This window comes from Sinocyclocheilus anshuiensis, unplaced genomic scaffold (assembly GCF_001515605.1).
Source record: "Sinocyclocheilus anshuiensis isolate Anshui unplaced genomic scaffold, SAMN03320099.WGS_v1.1 scaffold730, whole genome shotgun sequence".
In the NCBI taxonomy this organism is placed as follows: Eukaryota; Metazoa; Chordata; class Actinopteri; order Cypriniformes; family Cyprinidae; genus Sinocyclocheilus; species Sinocyclocheilus anshuiensis.
Window position 1 is genome coordinate 174,021 of NW_015544160.1, and position 15,314 is coordinate 189,334.

The following is a 15,314-nucleotide window of genomic DNA, read 5'->3' on the forward strand; positions in this document are numbered from 1 at the left end:
TAAGAGGAATGCTTTCCTCATATAAACCAGGATCTTTTTCTTTTATTAAGTCATAAACCAAAAAAAATGTATTTTGTGTGTGTGCGAGAGTATTAAACATTAGGTATTAAACATTTTGTCTGCACACAAATTGTCATAATCATTTATTAAATCATTGTTTTAGTAGCAGAGAAAACAAGAAAAAGTACATGTTTGAACTTCTCTTACCCTTGGACCAGGGTTTCCATCCTCTCCTCTAATACCAGGTGCTCCAATTGGTCCAGCGGGACCCTTAATCAAGTACAGATAAACAACATTTATATTATGTATTATATATTTCTATTCGATAATAATATTGAACATTTTATTGCAAGGCAGGTGTGCAAATTTGTACATACAAAATAAATAAATGTACCCAGACTGTAAACTAGATTTAACCATTATGTATGCATGTACAACATGTCATAGGACCTGTCTTGTTTTTTCACAACTGATTAATTTACCCGAGATCCTCCAATTCCTGTCTCTCCTGGTAAACCATCACTTCCAGGCCTTCCAGGAGCACCCTAAAAATGCAACAGGGCCATTAATAAATTCAGCAAATTCAAATAAATTCAATACATTTAATAAACTGTTGAACCCATAAACAACAGCTTTGAATGGATCTCTATGTGTGTTAAAATAATGTTTATGTTCATCAATGGCATGAAATGTCAACTCACAGCTTGGCCAGGAGGCCCTCTTCTACCATCAGGGCCCTTTTTCAAAAGAGAAGATGAATAAGATTATGAACAGAACATCTGTCATTCAACATTTCATGGATCTTACACATAACATTTCAAATAATGTATTGCCATAGATAACATGGCTTAAACCTGAGATAAATTCTAATCTGAACAGTTATCAAAGCCAAATTAAAAATTTCGTTTTATCTCATATCAGTGTACACATTTCTTTAGACTCTTTAGATTCTAAACATTTGATTGAGATGTTTTGGGGCTTTAAGAGATTATTTATGAACTGATTGAAATAATCTTAGCCTATTCAGCACTGTGGGGTAAGTTCGAAAAGCCATTCTCTTTGGTTGAGGAAGCATACCCGTCTGCCTGGTTCACCAGGACCTCCCTTATTTCCATCCACGCCTGGCTCTCCCTAAAGAAAACACTTTAATGAACTTCAAGATCGCATTACAGTTGTGGATTTTAATCACATTGACACAAACACAGATTTAATAGCACACACTAACAAAATGTGTAGTAACTACTACTATATGTAGAGCTTGGCAAAGTCTTACAGTTTGACCATGGCCAGAGACTAAAATTACATGTAATGAGAAATAATAGTTTAATCGAATGAGAAATAATTAATAAAACAACTTCTATGATTTTTTAAATGAGATTATTATAGTGCAGAACTATAAATGAAGCTGAGATGAAGCTTGGTACTTTACAATATTGATCCATGAACATGTGACCATACCGGTGGGCCAGCATCGCCTGGATCCCCTTTTGGACCCCTCTGGTTGTTGTCTCTTCCGGGGATGCCCTAAAACAACAACAACAGCACCAACCTTACTTATTGAAGGAAGATATACTCATTCTAAATTAAGTCAAATCCTTGAGTAAATAAGAGAGCAGACATATCTGACTATTTATATAATACATACTGGATCACCACGGATTCCAGTCTGACCAACATCTCCTGCCTGGCCTTTGGCCCCTTTAGGCCCCTATAGACACATAAAAAAGATCAGATAAACCATATTTATTTCTTTTGAATATATTCAACATATCTTAACCCATGACTATATTCTACATGACTTACCATTTGGCCAGGGTTTCCCCTATCTCCTGGAGGGCCAGCAACACCACTTGTTCCCTGAAAGACAACAACACATTTTAATTGGCATACACAAAGACTTGTACAAACCATTGTAAAACTGGTCATTGATACAAAATGATAAATAGCTGACCTCCTCTCCATTGATTCCATCTAAACCAATCTCTCCGATTTCACCCTAAAAGAAAACAAATGGTATCAATTAAACATATATTGAAATTTAAATGTTACTCTTAATCATGGTAATATATTATGATTTATTATGAAATTATTGCAAAAGGTTATCCTTACCTTTTCACCATTGTATCCTCGAGATCCCTAAATAAAAGAAAAACAAATACATTGGATTAGTCATGAAATATATTTTAACCATAAAGTGCCCTTGTAAGTGAACTTACTTTAACACCTCTTTGACCTGGACATCCTTGGAATCCTTGAGTTCCATTGACACCAGGTGGACCTCTCTCTCCCTGAGAAAATATGGATTATCTCAGTCATAAGAAACAAAATGCCACATGCACAAATGTTGAATTTTTGTTAAAATGACAACAGCGAAGTTTCAGGTTGTTCATGATGAATTCTTATGTTGATGATAAATATGGGGTAGGGAGGGATTTTTATGTATTTGTGAGCAAAATCATTACATAAATAGAAAAGAAACTCCAGTTTTATGGTTTAAATTAAAAAACTTACACATCTGATTATGTAACATGCATTTTATAAGATGCTACCACAACACTGTGCAAAGGTATGTAGAGGATCTGTCTATTTATTAGTGCATGCTGGAAAATAAATGTAACTTTATGTGTAGTGATAAAGTGGGCAATTAGAAACTACTGAGAAGCTAGATGTTGTGTCACAGACAAAAGTGAGTGAAAAAATACGCCTTTTAAATCCTTTTACATATTCATAGTAGATAATTAGTAGATGCTCACCGGACCACCTTCATCACCAGGATGTCCACTGAAGCCTTCACCACCAGATTGACCCTAGAGACAATCAAACATTGACACGAGCAAACACTGATACATTTCATAATTTTCACCTGTGTTCTAGCCTAAAATATGTTGTTTCTCGAAGAATGAATTTGACCTTTGGTCCAGGAACACCAACAGCTCCTCTGTCCCCTCTCTGGCCATTACACTTGCACGGAACAGAACAGCATTCCCGCTCAGCAATGTTATCCTTAAAAAAAAAAAAAAAAAAAGACAACCACGCATTCCCGCTCAGCAATGTTATCCTTAAAAAAAAAAAAAAAAAGAGACAACCACAATCATATTAGACAAACACATTCATCTCTTTTTGTTATCCCTACATATAATACTGTAGGTTATTCCTTAGTTTGCAAATTTAATGTGGACAGTAATGAGTAATGAGGACAATTCTTACCAGTTCTTCCAGAAGTTCATAATCCAAGTCCATGAGGTTGACACGCAGAGGTCGTGTATACCTAAAGCCACGGCCAAATTCCAAGAGAACTGCATCCTCAAATCGTGGCACTCTCTCCAGGGCAACAAGAATGAAACTACTGACACCTTAAGAAAAAGAGAAATATTAAAATGTGTGTGGTAACATACAGTATTGTGAGATGTCTGAATCATCATCATCAACAACAAACATTCCAAAAGTACCGGTGAATAAGGAAATAAAGAAACTGGACATACAACCTATAGATATTTGAGTGTAAAGTAATGAAATTCATCAGACATTTTCATATCTATAATCATGATTATTCTTACCAGCTGAACGCATCAGATCAACTCGCTCTTTCAGGATGTTATACTGGGCATCTAATCCATCAGTTAAGTGGATCACAACCTTTATGGGTGTAAAACAGCAATTAATTGTATTAAATACAAATAATTGTTTATAAATATACAGATATATACAGTACATACAATATATACATACAATATGGTTCAATTTTGAGGTTAAAATGAAAAAGATGTACCTTGACACTATCTGAAGGCTGACTCTTGAATCTGTCAGCATATGCTTTGATTGTTGCACCGTTTAGAACAAAAGGTCCACGGTTTCGGAGGGCCTTAAAGGGTCCAAGAAGCTCTGTGTATCTGTTGGTGAAGTCCAGCTGAACAGGCTCAGAGGCAGAGTCCATCACTAGCATGCCCACTTGTATTGAGGGAACCTGGCCAGAAGTGCAGCTGATGGGCTGCATCTGGGTAATGCGTTGGAGAATAGCAGCCACCTTCGTCTCTAATGACCTTTGAGCAGCAAAGATGTTCTGTGAAGCCACATCAAACCCGACAAGAACATCCAACTTGCATTCTGCCAGGGAGGAGAAACAGATGGGAATTAATAAAAATTAAGAGTAAACCTCTGTTCAGAACACTTAAAATATACTTTCACTTTATTAAAAAAAACTCAAAAACCAAACCTTGTGTGGCATTTTTTACTCCAGTGCACAGTCCTATTCCTTTCACCTCATCATCCAGTGTTTCCAAAATCTGCTCATTCAGTTCAGAGAGCTCTTGGAAGGTGCTGGCTCGGGCCACTGTTGTAGCTTCACTGCCCAAATTATTGAGCTCGTCCTCAGTGTCACCCACCCCAACAGCATAGATGCGCACACCACTGGCTTTGAGAGCTAGTGCCGCTGATTTGCTGTTATCCCTTGACCGTCCACCAGTGACTACCATCAGGATCTGTGGAATTCCCTCATCCTTCCGACTGCCTCTTGCTTTTACAAAGTGTGTTTTCTGAACATGGCGAATGGCATTGCCTGTTTTAATTTCCCGACCTCCCTTGTACTCTGCTCGAGTTATGGCATTGATAATGTCATCCTTATTTTTGTAAGTATTGAGGTAGAACACATCGGTCACATCTGTAGCATAATGTGCTAGACCAATTCGAAGATTGTCTCTCTCAGTGAAGAACAGGTCAATTAAATTGAGAATGAATTCCATAACCTCTTTAAAATTGTCCCTGCCAAGATTGATTGAGCCATCAACCAAAAACACAATGTCAGCAGCCTTGGCCTGTGGGAGTACAGGATCTAGGGGAAATCAGATAAAATAAATCAGGCTAAACAAACCAACCAACCAATATTTAAGGCCTATTATTATACACCCATCATGTAAAGTATGTCTAACATAACAAAGACATTAAAGCTCCACGTACCTATCTCTTCGAAGTAAGTAGGAGGCTCCTCTATAATTGTTCCATTAAGCCTGGCTATAAATTTGCTCTGTATGTTTGGAAGATTTGGGAATGTAGCCACCTGAAGGATGTCATCAGAAGTGGTAGTAATCTGTTCCAGCTGTCTTGGGTCTGCATTTTCTGCGCCAATTCCTATACAATTGATGCGAGACCCTTTGAGAAGTGGGCCATAAGTAGATACATCGGAGGTTGATCTTCCACCAGTTAGCACAACTAAATGCTGGGAAGCTTGCGCAAGACGTACCCCAGCAGTTGCCTGGAGCTCATTTCGAATGACATACTTTATCGCCTCAGCTAGGTCAGCACCACGTCCACCCATATGACGCAATCTCTTAAGGGCAGAGATGACAGATTGCTTGTTGTTGTGGGAGTTCAAAGAGAATTCAGTTTGAGGTCTTTCACCATACTGAACCAGAGCCACGCGAACTTGGTCAGGTCGTACATCAAGCTGATCAACCACTTTCAAGATAAAGTCACGAATGTGAGCAACACCGCTTTGTCCAACACTGTCAGAGCCATCAATGAGGAAGATGATGTCCTTTCTTCCAAGATTGAGTGGGACTGGTAAGAAATAAAAATGAATACATTTACTAATAAATTTATGCATGATCTATTAAAGCTATGTGCGTGTATAAAAGTAAACATGACATGACTAAATTTGGCATCAAATGCTCTGCTAATGTGGATTAACCTTAAAATAATGTTTTTAACACAACCAGAAAATGTGGCATACCTTTAGGCACAGTGGGGGCCAAAATTTCATCTCTGGTCATGGTACTGACTTTGGTTAAAAGCTCTTGCTCCACTCTTGGAAGTTGCTGGAAGTCTCTAATGGTGTATGTTAGTTCTGGACTAAAGGAAATTAATTTTAACTCCTCTTCATCAGCATTATGAGCGCCAACTGCTAAGGGAGCAACGCGGCTTGACTTCAGTTGGTTAGCAGGGCCAGACACATCATCATTTGACTTTCCTCCGGTTACCAAGATGAGAAACTGGGGCACACCCTCTTCTACACGGCTTCCAGCTGATCTTTGATAGATGTTCTTTGAAACATATTCCAGAGCTTGGCCAGTGTTAAGCTGATTGCCACCTTTGCTTCTCATTCTTTGTATTGCCTGGCGAACTTCATCCTTAGTGGAGTGTTCATTGAGAAGAAACTCCAGATTGGGATCATCACTGTACTGCACAACTGAGACTCTCACATTGTCAAGACCGACATCTAACTTCTCCACCACTCGCTGAACCATGTCTCTTATGGCAGGGAACTCAGTGCGCATCTTTGTTGTGCCATCAATAAGGAAAACAACATCCCTTTTATCTCCGCGAGGTACTGGAATTACAGTCTCTATGTTTTGAAATAAAGAGATGAAAATTAAAAAACATATAAAAATAAATATAACAATAACCATAACAATAATAAATAGATCTTAATTCATACACCAATGTACCTTACAGTCTGACCACAGGATTCACAAACAGTGGTGCAAATTTTATACCAAATTATCAAATTCTTTAATTATTATTTCTACAGAATGACAGGTATATTCAATTAGTTTAAAAAAGGACTTTATCAACTGAAGATGTTTTGCTGCTCTGAGTTACTTTACACTTGATGGGATGATGTAAACACTTGTTCAATTAATATCTTTACGGAATTTCTAAGAGCAGCAAGAATAAGGACACAGACTTTTTCACAGACTATGCAAACATGTTAGCCAGTCATAACAGTGAAAGTTGAAGACTTACAGTAAATAAAAGGAGGCAGCAAAACTGAGCATTTTATTCATATACAGTGGGTACGGAAAGTATTCAGACCCCCTTAAATTTTTCACTCTTTGTTATATTGCAGCCATTTCCGTACCCACTGTAGTTAGAGACAGGGTGGAAAATGGTCATGTATTACTAAATTATGACTGTGAATATAAACAGACTTAAAGGAATATAATAAAACATATGTCATGAACACTTTCAAACCTTCACAGGCATATATTTATGCTGTCACTGTTGAAAAGACCAACGTAGCTAGTGATATACATTTTGCATTTTAGATGCTGTTCTCAGCATAGAATGCTGGTGTTTCTAGCAAGTTTCTTAATTAGGTTAACAACAACAAGACATCCTTGGTCAACCAGCAATAACTGACAGACTATGCTGGATAACCAATTTCACAAACTTAAAAGTTAAAGAGAACTAAGTTTAACCACCAGCTGGACCAGCATTATCAAAAAATAAGATGGGAATGGAAATTATGCTGGCCTTTTCAGCAGCATTACCACATCAACCAGAAACCCAATTATGAAATGATTGCAGTTACCTGTAGGGTACACAGGGCGCAATTTGGCTAACTCCTCACTAGATAGCTCTGTCAGGGTGGTGATGAGTGTGTCCTGAATTGTATATAGTCCAGGCAAGCCATCAACTGTGTAGGTAAATCTGGGGACATAGGATGTCACTTGCAATTCCTGAGTGTCCACGTCTCTTGTTCCTATGCTAAGGGGGATGACTCCTGACTGTTTCAGTGCTGTTGCATATGGTCTTATATTGTCTGTTGCTTTTCCTCCTGAAACCACAACAACAAATTGTGGAACTCCCTCCTGTTTCCTTCCACCACGTCCAGAAGTCAGAACTTCACGACTAACAAAGTCAATGGCCCGTCCAAGGTTACGCTGTCTCCCCCCTCGCTGTCGGAGTTCCTTAATGCCATTTAGAACACCTTCTTTGGTCCTGTGTGAGTTGAGGTATATGTCTGCATATGGTGAATCTCCATACTGCACCACGCCTACTCGGATCTTGTTCTCGCCAACATTGAGGGTCTCCACAACTCTGCGCACAAACTCCTGGATAATTGGGAACTCTCTACCAACACCTTCAGAGCCATCAATCACAAAGATGATGTCCTTCTTAGGTCCTTCGGACTCTGCTAAAACAAAAATAAAAAAGATCTGATTTAATATAAAGTGCTGCTGGCTGGATGAGGGCCAGTCTGTAAAACACACCCAACAACAACAAGACATGAATATAATTACAAACAGTACAACCCTTTGTTCCTGATCGGTGAACATAACTAATTTCGGTTACACTTTACTTGAAGGGGTGTGCATAAGACTGACATGACACCTTCATAATCATGACATGACACATGTCATGAATATGAAGGTTTTTTATGCATGTTTATGACAACTGTCAGTAAGTGTCATTCGCTCAGTTATGTAATTTTTAATGCAAAGATGACATTGTTTGAGATGTCTTTGTTATGGGCTATGGTTAGGGGTAAGGGTAGGGGTAGGGTTAGGTTAAGGTTAGGTCAAATAATGTCATATTTGCATTAAAAATGACATAACTGAGCGAATGACACTTAATGACAGTTGTCATAAACATGCATAAAACCTCCTTCATATTCATGACATGTGTCATGTCATGATTATGAAGGTGTCATGTCAGTCTTATGCACACCCCTTCAAGTAAAGTGTTACCCTAATTTCCACTTGATTCCACCACCTAAAGGTAAGACATTGTATCAGAAAGTTTTGTATCATCATTCTGTATTTTGTTTCCAACTGGAATTCCCAGATGTGCAAGATCATTTTCAAATGAATTTGATACACTGCAACCATGATACACTGTAGCCTTGGAAAGCAACCATAGTAACACAAAGATGTTGCAATGCAATTCTAACAAATTCAGATTTTTCAGATTTTCATTTTATAAATATATCTATCTATCTATCTCTAAGTGCTTATTCACATCCCCCACTCCTGATTTGCCTTAATTAATTCTTAAATACATTATAGACAACTATTAGAAATTCTAGAAATAAAGAAAGAAAACATAAAAAAATCAAAATCGAAATCAAAATCTGAATCTGCAAAACACAGACTGAGGTACACACATTTAATATAAAATGTGATCTCTCAAAAAGCACTAAAAAATCAGTAACTGCATGGAAAAAATTACACAAACTACAAACCACTGTGAATATTAAAGGAAGAAAAGATATGAATAAAGAAATACATGTAAAATTTGCTATACAACACCCACTGGTATGAGGATGTTTGATGTTCTAAAAGAAGCACACTGTCATATGTTCACTCAGGTCATACATTTGCAGGGTAGTTGTCAAGGTGCTGCAAGGAAGCTGTATAATGGTTCTTTGTGACTGAAGTAAAAGAACCATACCATTGTCTCTATGATATTATGGTCCATAGATACAATGTTGGACCATCCACTAGTGAAAGAGTAGAAATTCTGGCTCATTTTGTTGAAGCAAAATAGAACAGTATCTCCTTAACAAGCCACAGACTTTTAGGTAAAATTTAGGTTTTTAGCATGTTAAAGCATAACATATGCAAAAACTTTTAAACACTTCTGGAGATACTTACCTTAGCAGACACCATAAAACTTAAAATGAACTATAGCAAAAATGTTTTGTAAATTTCTTACCTTTTACTGTAGTAGTGAGGTGTGTGCGCTCTAAAAGTACTGTGTTAATGTTAGTGAAAAGCTGCTGTTGGACACTGGGAAGGTCAGCAAAGTCACTGACTGAGAGTGCATAACTAGACTCATGGGAGATCCTCTGGAGTTCCCTGCTGTCTGAGCTCCTTGACCCTATCCCAAAGATAAGCACTCCCAGCTCCTTCAGGGATGAGGCCGGTGTGTCAACATTATCAAATGACCTTCCACCACTCAGCAGAATCAGTAACTGAGGCACACCTTCTACATGTCTGCTTCCAGAGGAGGCAGTGAAGATATTGTCCCTCACGTAACTGCAGAGCTGCCTCTGTGTTGAGGGGTCTCCCTCTTTTGTGCCTCAGACCCCTAACCATGTCAAGCATGTCCTCCTTTCGCGAGTACGTGTTAAGATAGAAATTGGCCTCTGGATCTCTGCTGTACTGGACCACGGACACACGGTCTCTGTTCTCAGACACATTCAGTCTCTCCACCATCCTTTCAACAAAGTCACGCATCGCAGTGAAAGAGCTCCTAGTGCCATCTGAACCATCCAGCAGGAACACTACATCCCTCTTTCGCTCAGCTATGGGTAATGAAATGGAACACACAGTCACGTGAGCACTCGGCATCTGATATTGTCTGTAGGTGTATGCGTGCTCTAGCTGGCAACTGCAAACGGGAAACGACTCTCCCGCCCTTTAAGTTATTTTACGACCTATCCAATGGCCAAATGTTAGTCCCGTCTGCTATAATAACACCTCATTTTGGTCAGAGTAAAACTGCCCAAATTTAATGAATATGGAGCCGTGAAATAAGGTCTAAATTTAAAGGTTATATTGGTCAAAAGACAAATACTTTGCCTAAAGCAAACCAACGAGTGAATGAACAAACACTTTAAAATTTAACAATGCCTAGGGTTGAAGCCCATGGCTTTTTAGCCTAATTTCCCACGGCTCTGCTCACATGCAATGCTAACTTAAACTGTTCAGAGTCTACTGCACGCTTTGCAAAGAAGGGCTCAGTGTGCTGTTTTCTAGAGGCGTGCAGGAATCTGTCTTACCCGGCACAGTAGTTGTTATCGGCTTGACTTGACCAAGCACGTTGTTGAGGGAGGTGATAAACTGCTGTTGGACACTGGGAAGGTCAGAGAATTCATTGATGGACTGTGCATAGGTAGGATCATTGGCAATTCTCTGCACCTCTCTGCTGGAATTTCTGGTGCCGACGCCAAAAATCAAGATCCCGCCCTGTTTCAAGGCGGAGGCAGGTGTATCTATGTTATCGCTTGACCGTCCTCCACTGAGGAGGATGAGAATCTGAGGGACACGCGCTTGCTTTCTACTCCCCGCAGAGGCGGTTAAAACATTGTCCCTCACATACTGGAGAGCTGCCCCAGTGTTGAGGGGTCTCCCTCCTCTATGCCTCAGACCTCTGACAGAGTTCAAGATATCCCCCTTTGTTGTGTAGGTATTCAGATAGAAATTGACCCATTATCAAATGACCTTCCACCACTCAGCAGAATCAGTAACTGAGGCACACCTTCTACATGTCTGCTTCCAGAGGAGGCAGTGAAGATATTGTCCCTCACGTAACTGCAGAGCTGCCTCTGTGTTGAGGGGTCTCCCTCTTTTGTGCCTCAGACCCCTAACCATGTCAAGCATGTCCTCCTTTCGCGAGTACGTGTTAAGATAGAAATTGGCCTCTGGATCTCTGCTGTACTGGACCACGGACACACGGTCTCTGTTCTCAGACACATTCAGTCTCTCCACCATCCTTTCAACAAAGCCGCGCATCGCAGGGAAAGAGCTCCTAGTGCCATCTGAGCCATCCAGCAGGATCACTACATCCCTCCTTCGCTCAGCTACGAGTAACAAAATGGAACACAAAGTCACGTGAGCAATCGGCATTTGATATTGTCTGTAGGTGTATGCATGCTCTGGTCGGCAACTGCAAACGGGAAACAGCTCTCCCGTCCTTTAAGTTAATTTACAACCAATCCAATGGCCAAACTTTAGTCCCGTCTGCTATACTAACACCTCATTTTGGTCAGAGTAAAACTGCCTAAATTTAATGAATACAAGGCCGTGAAATAAGGTCTAAATTTGAAGGATATATTCGTCAAAAGACAAAAACTTTACCTAAAACAAACCAAAGAGCGAACAAACAAGCTCTTTAAAACTTAACAGTGCCTAGAGTTTAAACCCTTGGCTTTTTAGCTTAATTTCCCACGGCTCTGCTAACACGCAATGCTAACGTAAACTGTTTGGTGTCTACGGCACCTTTTGCAAAGAAGGGCTCAGTGTGCTGTTTTCTAGAGACGTGTGGGAATCTGTCTTACCCGGCCCAGTAGGTGTCATCGGCCTGACTTGTCCAAGCACGTTGTTTAAGGAGCTGATAAACTGCTGCTGGACACTGGGAAGGTCAGAAATTAATTGATGGATTGTGCATATGTAGGATCATTGGCAATTCTCTGCACCTCTCTGCTCGAATTTCTGGTGCCGATGCCAAAAATCAAGATCCCGCTCTCTTTCAGGGTGGAGGCAGGTGTATCTATGTTATCGCTTGACCGCCCTCCACTGAGTAGGATGAGAATCTGAGGGACACCCTCTTGCCTACTACTCCAAGCAGAGGCGGTTAAGACACTGTCCCTCACGTACTGGAGAGCTGCCCCTGTGTTGAGGGGTCTACCTCCTCTATGCCTCAGACCTCTGACAGAGTTCAAGATCTCCCCCTTTGCTGCGTAGCTATTCGCTATTCGCTGCTGCCGGAGAAGGCAGTAAAGACATTGTCTCTGACGTACTGGAGAGCTGCCCCCGTGTAGAGGGTTCTGCCTCCTTTGTGCCGCAGACCTCTGACACCGTCGAGAATGTCTTCCTTTGTCGTGTACGTGTTCAGATAGAAATGTACCTTTGTGTCATTGCTGTATTGGACAACAGAAACCTGATCTCTGTTCTCAGCTATGCCCAATTTTTCCACCATTCTTTGCACAAACTCTTTCATAGCTGGGAACCCATTCCTATTTCCATCTGATCCATCCATTAGGAAGACAACATCTCTTCTCCATCTATCACTCTCAGCTATGAAAAAATATTGAAGAAATCGGGAAGCATGATACATTCTATTATCAATAAGAATGTAAAAAAATTTAAAAATAAAACATGTTGTTGTTCCTTAATAGAAATACAAATGCTTAATTTCTGTGTTGAAAATATATCATAATAGTAACATTTTTATCTTAATGATCATAATACATTTCTGTATATTAAAGAGGTATTTTACTCACTCCGTAACTATTATTACAATTACCTATGATTTCCTTTTTGTTGTAACTTGGAATGGCTTTCATTGCTTCTAGTAGCTGTGTCTGGATTGTTGGTAATTCACTGACGTCAGCCAATGAAACAAGTTTATTTTTAGAAGAAATTTTATGTAATTCATAAGAGTCGGAGTACTTTCCTCCTATTCCATATATTAATACCCCACTTTTTTTAAGAGCAGAGGCTGTTTCAGAAATGCTGTCCCTTGATTTTCCACTAGTCAGCAGAATTAATATTTGAGGGATGCCGTCTTTGTGCCTGCTTCCTGAGGCACTTATAAAGATATTTTCCTTTACATATAGAAGGGCAGAGCTTGTGTTTAAGGGCCTTCCACCTTTATGGCTCAGCACTTTTACTGCAGTCAATACATCTTCCTTTCTTAAGAATGAATTTAAATAAAAATTTGCTTCAGCAACATTGCTGTATTGAATTATTGAGATTCTATCATTATTAATTCCCACATTGAGATTTGTGACAACATTGTACAGAAAATCACGTATTTCTGGAAATCCTCTTCTTGTACTGGCCGAACCATCCACAAGAAAAGCAATATCCCTTTTAAATCCGGAGCCTAGTATTGCAATAATTATAAAATTAGAGATGCACCTTTAAAGTTTTTATCTAATTAGAATTAGTTTGATTAGTTTCATTAGTAACCATATACAATGGCAGGAGACAAATACATAAAATGTTAAAAAGTAAATAAATGAAAACAGAATTTTACAATAAAATATTCTGTACCTTTATATTTAATTCAGATTTCTATCAACCAAAAAATAAAATAAATAGAAATGTTCAGCCTATAAGTCTCAACATGTAATCTTAAAACGTATATACACTTCTATAAATGTTTCTAAAGTTTTACAATGTATTATTTTTCTATTCTTACCATCAACTTCTCTGTCTCCTTTTTGTCTTCCACCCATACGTTTTGTCAGGAGGCTTTGACGTACATTTTTTAAATCATGAAAATCAGAAACAGCAATGGCATAATCTGTCTGCGATGAAATGGCCTCCATTTCAATGGGATCTGTCAACCTTGACCCAATGGCATAAATGGTTACTCCCATACTCTTTAGTTCATTAGCTGGTCCACGAGGAGAATCTCTTGATCTGCCACCAACCACAAGCACAAGATTTTGACTAACACGGCCTATTTGCTGACTTCTAACACTAGGGGTAAAAATACTGTCTCTAACAAATTGTAGAGCCTGGCCAATATATTGTGGCCTTCCCCCTTTTGCTTTGAGGTTGCGTACAGCATCAGCCACCTCAGAAGTGGATGAGTATGCACTGAGATTAAAGCTTATCGCTGCAGTATTACTGAACTGCACAACAGCAATTTGATCTTTTTCTTGACCAACATAAAATGTGTCTGCCAAACTGGCCACAAATTCTCGTATAGCTGTGAATCTATCACTAGCATCATCCGATCCGTCAATAAGAAACACAATATTTCTTCCTGCATCCAAAGTCTGTACAATAAATAAAAGAAATAATATTTCCATAAAGGAAATACAAAAATATTTAAACAACAATTCTGTAGAAACACAGTATATACAGTGGCTAATCTGTCTGCATCTTCAAGTCTCTTCTTCATTAACAACATGTTCAACAAAGACATCAGTTATCAAAGTTCTTACCCCAAGGAGTTGGAAATTGCTCAGGAATTTCATCACCACTTGTCAAAACAGAGGCAACTCTTTGGACAATGCTGTTGATGGAGGTGAAGTCAGGAACAGAGAAAGCATATGCTGGTGTGGTGGACATTGTCAGTAACTCAAGTGTATCAGAGTTACTTGTGCCAATTGTAATGACTTTTATTTTGTTTTCTCTTAAATTATGTGAAATTCTATGGTTCTGACATCATCACCAGATCTAGCACCACTAAATAAGTACAGAATCTGAGGTACACCCTCATGACGTCTGCTCCCAGAGGACTGTGTAAATATATTTTCTTTAATAAACAGCAGAGCAGCTCCAGTATTCAGTGGCCTTCCACTTTTGTGCATCATAGAACGTATGGAATTAAGTACCTCTTTTTTGGTTGAGTATGAGCTGAGATAAAAATTAGCTGTGGGATCTCGACTGTACTGAACAACAGGCACCCTATCAAGATCTTCCTCCACATTTAGACTCTCAACTAACCTCTGGATAAAATTGCGAATTCCCTCAAAACCAATCTTAGAATAATCATATCCATCAATAATACATGCAACATCCCTTTTGACAAATTCTGTAATAAAGAAATGAGATGAATAGATTAACTATAACAAAGTACTTTAAGAGTAGATCATGTGTTTAGACTAATCTAAAGCATTATTTATGCTATTAAGTGCTATAATACATGGGAGACTTCTGTCAGTGGCTGGTGTGCACACATACATTAAGAAATTAATGATTTTTTTCTTACCAGAGACCTGAGGTGTCATTGTTGGTAGCCGTTGGTAAAATACCCTGTTTATTAATGCTAAAATATTCTCTTGAACATCAAGAATGCCCTCAAAATCAGATATGAAAAAGTAGTTGGGCTGATGGGATATTGTTTGTAACTCA

General features: G+C 39.0%; 1 protein-coding gene across 3 annotated transcripts in view; it reads right to left on the reverse strand.

Moving 5' to 3' along the window:
• The window catches only part of LOC107695585 (collagen alpha-3(VI) chain-like), a 37,104-nt gene that overhangs the window by 9,434 nt on the left and 12,356 nt on the right, over positions 1-15,314 (reverse strand). For 2 of the 3 annotated variants that reach the window (XM_016495585.1, XM_016495583.1), the window contains 19 exons: positions 7,307-7,912; positions 5,726-6,337; positions 4,954-5,553; positions 4,214-4,828; positions 3,770-4,104; positions 3,558-3,636; positions 3,208-3,353; positions 2,911-3,003; positions 2,754-2,807; positions 2,217-2,288; positions 2,110-2,136; positions 1,952-1,996; positions 1,804-1,857; positions 1,646-1,708; positions 1,459-1,524; positions 1,078-1,131; positions 702-737; positions 483-545; positions 208-270 (listed from right to left, as the gene is read on the reverse strand). In XM_016495585.1, the coding sequence (XP_016351071.1) occupies positions 208-270; positions 483-545; positions 702-737; positions 1,078-1,131; positions 1,459-1,524; positions 1,646-1,708; positions 1,804-1,857; positions 1,952-1,996; positions 2,110-2,136; positions 2,217-2,288; positions 2,754-2,807; positions 2,911-3,003; positions 3,208-3,353; positions 3,558-3,636; positions 3,770-4,104; positions 4,214-4,828; positions 4,954-5,553; positions 5,726-6,337; positions 7,307-7,912 (3,683 nt within the window). The remainder of the gene's footprint in view (positions 1-207; positions 271-482; positions 546-701; positions 738-1,077; positions 1,132-1,458; positions 1,525-1,645; positions 1,709-1,803; positions 1,858-1,951; positions 1,997-2,109; positions 2,137-2,216; positions 2,289-2,753; positions 2,808-2,910; positions 3,004-3,207; positions 3,354-3,557; positions 3,637-3,769; positions 4,105-4,213; positions 4,829-4,953; positions 5,554-5,725; positions 6,338-7,306; positions 7,913-15,314) is intronic. The other variant, XM_016495584.1, reaches the window with a different exon arrangement.